At 38.6% G+C, this 8555-nt stretch overlaps 1 protein-coding gene across 2 annotated transcripts in view; it reads left to right on the plus strand.

The window, feature by feature from the left end:
- tmem106bb (transmembrane protein 106Bb) overlaps positions 1-8555 on the plus strand; it is a 9252-nt gene extending 697 nt beyond the window's left edge. Inside the window, exons 2-9 of one of the 2 annotated variants that reach the window (XR_003928949.1) lie at positions 633-836; positions 1738-1801; positions 2294-2453; positions 3705-3845; positions 3937-3986; positions 5425-5478; positions 5610-7255; positions 7353-8555. Coding sequence is in view for 1 of the 2 variants with exons in the window: in XM_030063609.1 (XP_029919469.1) it covers positions 641-836; positions 1738-1801; positions 2294-2453; positions 3705-3845; positions 3937-3986; positions 5425-5478; positions 5610-5748 (804 nt within the window). In the remaining variant the exon portion in view is untranslated. Of the gene's footprint in view, positions 1-632; positions 837-1737; positions 1802-2293; positions 2454-3704; positions 3846-3936; positions 3987-5424; positions 5479-5609 lie in introns of both variants that reach the window. The other variant, XM_030063609.1, reaches the window with a different exon arrangement.

Here is an 8555-nt window from a genome sequence, read left to right on the forward strand (position 1 = left end):
TACCTGTTAGAGATGCACTACATAGACAAAATTCCATACTTAGATGTCTGTGCCAAATATCTCAGTAGTGATAGGATATATGATATGACTGTGCATTCAGACTTATTTGAAGTTGTAACTGTAGCAACAGTGAAAATTGAGCCTTCCTTAAAAAGCAGAATAACACCAACTGGATGTATTAAATGCAGTTGTCTCAGGCTAACCCTAAACCTAAATTTGATGTCATCCATACTGTTGCCTTTTGAGATATTAAGATCTTGCCTGTTCATATCTAGATAACAATGTGACAGTGATGTACTGTACTACTACCTATCCGAGTGGCGTTTACCCACAGTTTCTGTTGTAAATCCCGTGAATTCCCCAAATTTTAAGCTATGGTGCTGACAGCATCCCTGGGTTTCATAGAATCAGCCACTAAAGATTTTAGAACAGTGTTTATTGATTACATTTGTAACTGATGATAAAGTGATACTTAGTATTATAAAGTTTCTCATTAAAACTATTTTATGTAAGGCTTTCAGGTTGATCTTTGGTCCGACAATAACAAAAGCGTCACGGTCAGATGTAGATTTAGTATTGTTCTGTGCTATGGTGCACGAGGGTTTTGTGACTCATTATTTTGTGGTTTCCAGGTGTGACTATGGGGAAGTCATTCTCCCATCTTACCAAGCTGACATATCGTGATGACTATCAGGATAGTCTGACCTCTTCTCAGGAAGACAGCCAGACGGAAGATGGGAAGGGCGGTGACGTCTCCCAGTTTCCATATGTGGAGTTCACAGGGCGGGACAGTGTGACATGTCCCACGTGCCAGGGCACCGGCAGGATCCCCAGAGGTAAGCGGGACACAAAGCCACCTACAGAGGTCTTCCCATCAGAATTGTCTTGTTCTCCCCTGACAATATGTAGAGTTGTATTAATGTGAAGCAGCGATGTATAAAGAGGGTAGAGCATATTTGCTGCTCTCTAGATCAGGTGTTCTTCAACTTTTTTTCAATGATGAAGTACCCCCCTGATCAGTAAAAAAAAAAAAAAAAAAAAAAAAAGGTAGGGGAAAAAATCCACTATTCAGAGGTGTAGCCCATTTCTATCAGTGTGTGAAACAGCAACCTGATACTGAAGATATTTTGTTTTTTTCTTTTGTTGTAGCTGTATTGTTGTTACGCTTCAACAGCTTATCAATTTTCTATATATTTTTTTGTTTTTCTCTTGATTCCCAGTCATAGTCACATTTGACACCCTTGGGAAACCCAGAAGGAGTTTTTATAGCATGGGCCAGTCATTTTAGGAATAATGCATAACTGATATTTTTTTAAATTCACTTCTAAAAAATACCCCCTGCAGTACTCCAACGCATTCCAAGAGGTACACAATACCCCCTTTTGAGAACCACTGCCCTAGATAAATAAAGGATATTCAAAAATACCTTTTTAAAATACCAGAAAAGTTCAGCCACCAGAAGATGTGTCTTAACTTGAAATGTGTCCTTTAACCTGGTGGCAGTTAGTTTATCAGTGTAGCCTTGTCAAATGTTGGCAGATTTGAACCTTGTTCGCTTATTGTTGAGTGCCATTCTTCCTTTAGAAAGAAAGCAATATTCAGTGATATTCCTTAAGAAACCAGGTTTAGAAATGGATTTATCCAAACCAATGTCAATCAATATGTGTGGAGACAATTGTTGGGTTTCTTATTTTACACACACACAAAAAAAATGACATTGATTGTTGTGTGTTTCAGGCCAGGAAAATCAACTGGTGGCATTAATTCCATATAGTGACCAGAGGCTCCGGCCCAGACGAACGTGAGTGAATGTTAATATTTTGTGTCTCTGAGGGGGTGTGTTGAACTGAAAAACGTCCACTGCATGTAGTCTGTACAAAGGAAATGCATTTAGAGGGGAAACTCAACTAAAGGTACTACAGGGTTCCTGTGTAGGTCTGGAAACATTGGAATTGCATTGACATAAATTTTATCCATGTTTTAAAAAGTCTGGAAACTGCGCACATGAGTATGGAGAAAACTAAAATGTTGCCCCCAAAACATCAAAGATGGTACTTTTTCTGTCCTCTCACTTATTCTGTTACAATGAAAATCACCTATAGAGTGATATGATAGAGTTTGTGGGATCGCAGCCGCTGAACACCAAAATCTTTGAATCAAAAGAAACTTGGGTCTTGGAAAAGTATAGTTTTTATTTTTTTATTTGTATTTATTTGTTTATTTATGTAGAATCATCTGTTTTGCTTGTGTTGTGTGTTTTCTTATGGATTGGGTTTCCCTCTGTCCTCATCAGGAAGTTATATGTCACAGCCTCAGTCCTGGTCTGTTTGCTACTGTCCAGCCTGGCTGTCTTCTTCCTCTTTCCTCGCACCATCGATGTGTCCTACGTGGGGGTGAAGTCAGTATTTGTGAGCTACGACCAAGACAAGCGAAGTGTGTATCTGAACATCACGGTGAGTTCCTGATTCCCAGCCTGAAGCAGTGGAACTTGAAAATTTGTAACGCGATGCCACAGACTGATAGTAGCCATCTGACTGCGCGGGGTCTCGTCACTGCTAATCAGAGGTGGCATGATGAAGGCTGTTGTTTGATTTTGATGTTGACATCTGAAAATGCTGGAAATGCTTCTGTTAATCTATTATCTACACTTGGAAAACAAAAGGGTAATATTTATCTTGTATTCTTCACTTGTGTAAGAGGCTCACATGCAGTCTTTTCATCTTTTTCTTGAAGCAGCTAGTGACAGTGTCTTCAAGCAGATGTTCTTTTACAGTCACCACAGGCACTAGCTCCTGACTAGTGGCTTGTTTGCCCTCCTGTGCTGTACTGTCTAAGCAGACTGACAGGCTGATTACCTGGCATTTACTACAGATGGGTGACAAAGGATATGACTTATAGATTCTTCAAGTCTCTGGAACACTGCTGAGGAACGAAACTCCGTTCTTCCAAAAGATCCTTTACAGAGAGAGGGATTTTATAGTAGGGCTGCATTGCATAAAGCCCTCATTACAAATGAACATGATGTTTCTTTTAATTTGTCACCTGTGTATATTCATGGGTCTACTGATCCTCATAAATTTGATGATGAGTGGCTTTAATGCTCCAGACCTAATCAGAAATCTGCAACAGCATGCACAAACTTTGAATGGGCACAGATTTTATTCAAATGTGAATATCTGAAAAATAGTGTCAAGCCTCTTGACAACCTGTTTGTTACCGTCTGTAATTGCAAAGTCTTGTTAATTAATTTACTGGCTAAGGTTAGTTAGCAAACAGACACATATCTCACTTACTTTATTTTGCTATAAATACTGGTGTGTCTGCACATCTGTCTGTTGGAAGAAACCTTTTTCATAAATCCCAGTCATTTTTGACATTTTTATTGTTATTTGTGCATGGTTCTAGCTAATATTATGCTAGCTTAGCAGTGGTACTTACTGTCCAGCAATTTGGTTGGTCTCAGTCTCAGTCTCAATAGGTATTTTGGCTAGTTTTTAATGAGCTTCACACAGAATTTTAATGTTGCAATATGTGCATATGTCAGAAAAGGCTTCTCTTTACAAATCAGATTTTAGCAAAAGTAGTTTCTGATTTGAAGCGGTGTGTTTGTATGTTTAAAAAGCAATTACAATACGACCATTCACAGCTCCAGTGGGGACTAATCAACTGCTAAACATTTCTTTGAACACTGGTTCTCTATCCAGAATACTCTGAACATCACCAACAATAACTACTACTCAGTGGAGGTGGCCAATATCACAGCCCAGGTGCAGTTTGCCAAGACGGTGATTGGTAAATCTCGCATCAGTAACATCACTGCCATCAGTCCTCTGGACATGAAGCAGGTACAGATCAAATACTTTATCTGGCTGCCATTCCAGTCCTCTGTGTAGCACAACTCAGCTGCTCTTCATTGTTTTCATTTTCTTCCCCCAGATTGATTATATGGTTCCCACCATCATAGCAGATGAGATGAGCTACATGTAGTAAGTACAGTCTTGACCATAGCGTGCAACACTGGCTTTGTTTACAGGCAACAGTTATGGATTATTGTTTGGAATGTTGACTGTTTAGGGTGAGGGTGGTTGTGCTTGCATTTACTGAATGGTGAAAGTTCCTTTACATGTCATTTGTCAAGTTGTGCAGTATTGTGAAGTCTGTGTCTAAGACCTATGATCACATAGACTTTTTCTCTCCTGCTAAAATGCAAAGCTTGGCAATGAGTATTGCTAATAAAAGAGAGTGAAAGCTGAAAGACCAGAAGGAGAAGTACATCATTGTCATTGCTTTGGAACAGTGAGTTTGAAATTTGAAAGCTATTTTATTAGCCTTAACTAGCTAACCTGAAGTAAATTGGGAGACAGTATTATTGAAAACAATATAATAATAATCATAATAATCATAATCATAATAATAGAAACCTGGTCATTTCCCTGCTTGCTCTTGATCTGGCTGTTCCTGAATGGAGGACATAGGCCAGCTAAAATGCCATAATGATATTCACCAGAAACTTGACAGCTGTGTCTCAAGGCATACTACATACTACCACTAAACAGTACATACTGTATATTAGTCTCCATAGTACAGCCAACTGTTTTGGGAATTACTATTATAGAAATTCAACATGCACACTGAATGTTGGGTTGTGTAGTCCCCTGGGTGTTATGAGTCCACATGGCGGTGAGATACCCTCATTAGTTGTTCCATTCTCCCCTGGACTGCTAAGCCACAATCCTGTATATGTGTCTCTCCATTCACTTCCACAGATGGCAAAACAGGTTGCAAAATTACATTTTTAGCACATGAAACAATGTCAACAAAGCAGATTATGCCAATATAAAATACAGCAAGCCCTGGTACCCATTTTTTTGTGTAATTGCAATTATTTGTGAAGGCACTATCAGATCTTTTCTGCCTGGTGCAAGGTTACTTTGCAAAAGCTACCAGCTGGATCTACTGTCCAATTCAAAAAGGAAAATAACAAGAAAAAAGCAGTTTAATTCCTCTCGAACTGGTTTTGGTTTTTTTTTTTGGTATCTGTGTAGTGTACTTTGTGCTTTGTAGATCAGTCAGGTTGTATCTGCAGGAAATGTCTGCAAAGTAATCTTCTGCCAGGAGGAAACAAACTGATGGTACTTTCACAAATAATTGTAATTACACAAACAGTGGGTATTAGTACTGCTTTTTTTTAAATCTTGGCATAATCTGCATTGTTTGCGTTTGTTTACATGCTAAAAGTGTTTTTTAGGGAACTGTTTTGCTGCATTATGGAAGTGAATGGAGAAATAGAAATACAGGATTGTGGATCAGCAGCCCAGCAGAGCAGGTAGCAGCTCATGACGATATTTCCCCACCATGTGGACTCATAACACCCAGGAAAACAAACTGAAGCAAGTAAACAAAAGGTTTTGTTTTCTTTTCCAGTGACTACTGCACTCTACAGACCATCAAGGTGCACAACATTGTTGTCATGATGCAGTAAGTTGTGTTTGATCCACCGTTGCATGTTATAATACACATCACAATATGTGAGTTCATTCTAGCTGTGTGGGTGTGGGTGTGGGTGTGTGGGTGTGTGTCCTCACCTTCTGCTTTTCCTTGCTCTCCAGAGTGACTGTTACCACAACATACTTTGGGCATGCCGAGCAGGTATCTCAGGAGATGTACCAGTATGTAGACTGTGGAGGGAACACCACCTCTCTTCGAGGCCTGACCAAGCCATCAAATATCCTTCATCCTCCAGAGTAACCACTCCACCCTCCTCCTTCTCATTGGCCCCTACATGGGCCCTGGAAACTAGCCTTAGATGGTTCACTGTGTTTCCCCCATCCTCTTCCACCTTAAGTATCTAACAAATTAGTGTTGTCATGATACCAGAATAAATCGATGCTATGACAAACAGCAAATTCATCAAGTTGTGCTATCCAGCAACCACTGGGCTATGACTTCTCCAGCTTTTTCACAGGAGTTTAGGTGGTGGTTTGATGTTCATATTTGTCAGTTTTGCAAGTAAAATAGTTCCATTTTTATTTGGCAACGTGTTCAGGTGGACTAGAATATGGTTAGAGACCTGGTAGACTGCTGGATGCTGTCGTCATGGTTTCAGCTGTTTGACTGAACCAGCTGCATCGCTCTCTCTTCCAGTCTGCCTCCTTCTTTTATTTCTTTTAACTCTTATAATCTGTTTGTTCATGCCCTCTTGTGACGCTGAAATGGAACCTCAGTTTGCAGAACACATTTAGTGAACATATCTGTTTGTATAATTCAAAACAGACTTAAACTTTTCCCAATAGAATAACAGTAGTATCGCAGTTTTTGGTTTTTGTAACAACACTGTAGAAAACAGACTCCACTCTCATGCATTTCTTTGTGTTAATGAAGCCTGGCATCAGATGTCAGTGCCAGTTGTGTGGTGAGTCATGCTACAGAAAAAAAGAGAGGATGAAAGAAGGGGGCTTTCAGTAGAATGTTACAGATGCAAATTTGAAAACTTGATACAAGTATTTTAGTAACTACCTAACCATAATGCACTTTATGAATCATTTTAAAATGCACATTTCTTGGAGAAACAATCTCAGTGTTACTACGCCACACCAGGGACTTCAGCTCACTTAGCTAAAGCCTATCCACTGCATCATCAGGGAGCAAATTCAAGTAGTTTTAAGCACAAACTTCAGTAAGTGGTGACAGGATATTATAGAGTGTTTAGATACTAATGTATCTGAACCTTGAATAACCTTAAATTGTTTGTGGTCTTCATGGGAACACTGGTTCATACTTTGCACAGTCTGCTTAGTTACCTTGCACTGGGTTATTTGGTGCTCACTATTAGAATTTTTATGCTGCTTTTGAGACTTGAAAAGCATTTTTCACTGCAATGAAATTACTTCCTATGGTAATAGAAAACCTAAGTCTGACAGACTTTTGTTGGTAAGTTAGCATGTCTGCCTCTATGTGTGTAGTCTGAACATGGAAAATGCAACCTCAATGGGATTTGTTAAAACAGAGTTTGTGCTAATCAGCGTGAATAGCTATTCTTGGTTTGCCCCCTGAAATAAAATACATAAATATCACCTTTGTGAATTTTTCTCTTCTGTAGATTGTTGCCAGTAAAATGTTACTTGTTTGGGGAAGAGGACTACAGTGGTCAGCCATAGCTATCTGGCAGCTTGTCATGATAAGAAAATCGAGATTACCTTAAAATGTGAGACACAGTTATAACAATGGTTCAGTGCACTGAAAATCTTACAACACAGTCAGGAGATTGAGCTCAGGCAAAAAAAAAAAAAAAAAAAAGGAAAGTTGCTCTTGTTGACCCACAGTGATTAATATTTTGATTCATATTTTGTCAGCAAAATCAACTTAAAAAGTAACTTAAAGAGTGAGTCAACACAAGCAGAAAATGTCTGCTGCACTGCCCTCCAGGGGTTGAAACTTTGAGGCATGCTGCACTCCTGGCCACATCCACTCAGTGCTTCTTGTAGCTGCAGTCAGTGGCACACCACTGACCACAAGTGCAACGTGCTTGAAAGTTTCAGCCCCTAGAGGGCAGTGCAGCAGACGTTTTCTGCATAATGTGATGAAGTGCTGAGTTACGCAAAATGTTGTCTATGTCATAGACACCTGTTGAAATCAGCCCTTATTTCTGGCATTTTTCTAAACTCCTATTGACATTTTCCATAGCTGTTGTGAACTACACACCAAATGGCAGAGATGCTAATCTACTGCACACAAAATCATGCCAATGAACATCAGTCAACAACTTCCCCTTCAGTTCTCTGTGGAGAAATTTATGCTGCATTCCACTTAAAGTCAGAAGTTGGAAATTGCCAGCCAACAGGTCACACCTCTAACCTGTGTATGTTTTAGTGGTCAAGCTGTCAAGCGTTCTCATTTTTCCATCTTACCAATATCTAATGCTTATTTGACCATGTGTTACATTCCACATTATTTATTTTTTTAAATTATCTTTCTTTTCCCCCAAACTTTTACTGAAATCATGCAAGCATATCAAACTTTCATTGAGAATTTGGCAAGCAACTTTGATGAGAACTTGGATGCCATTTTATATTTTGGTATCATTTCTACCTACACCAAGCTTTTGAAGATTTAAAAACACTATACCTATATCTATTTTTCATCTTGTAAATACTTTGAAATTGTGTCTGTAATATCTTATACTTAACAGTAAATGAGACATTTGCCCTACAGGGAGATAGACCACAATTATTAATATTTAATTAGTTTTTTTTTTTTTTTTTTTTCCAAAACACTAGTCGTAGTAGTTCTTACATTACTAAAGATTGATAGAATATCACTTTCACTTTTTTTTTTTTTTTTTCTTTTTTCTTTCTTCATTTTTTGTCCCCAAATCTTTTGGTGTTGGGTTACAGTTCCCTACTAATCATATTTAACAATTGGAAAAAAGCTGTTTTAGACTCACTACTTCTGTCATTTCAAATTTTTTGTTTGTTGTCACAATTAAGAGTGATTAAATCATCATTTGTTGTGGGTGTAATATCTCTGAAAGCATGAATAAAGTTTTTAAACCATGA

This window comes from Myripristis murdjan, chromosome 11 (assembly GCF_902150065.1).
Source record: "Myripristis murdjan chromosome 11, fMyrMur1.1, whole genome shotgun sequence".
In the NCBI taxonomy this organism is placed as follows: domain Eukaryota; kingdom Metazoa; phylum Chordata; class Actinopteri; order Holocentriformes; family Holocentridae; genus Myripristis; species Myripristis murdjan.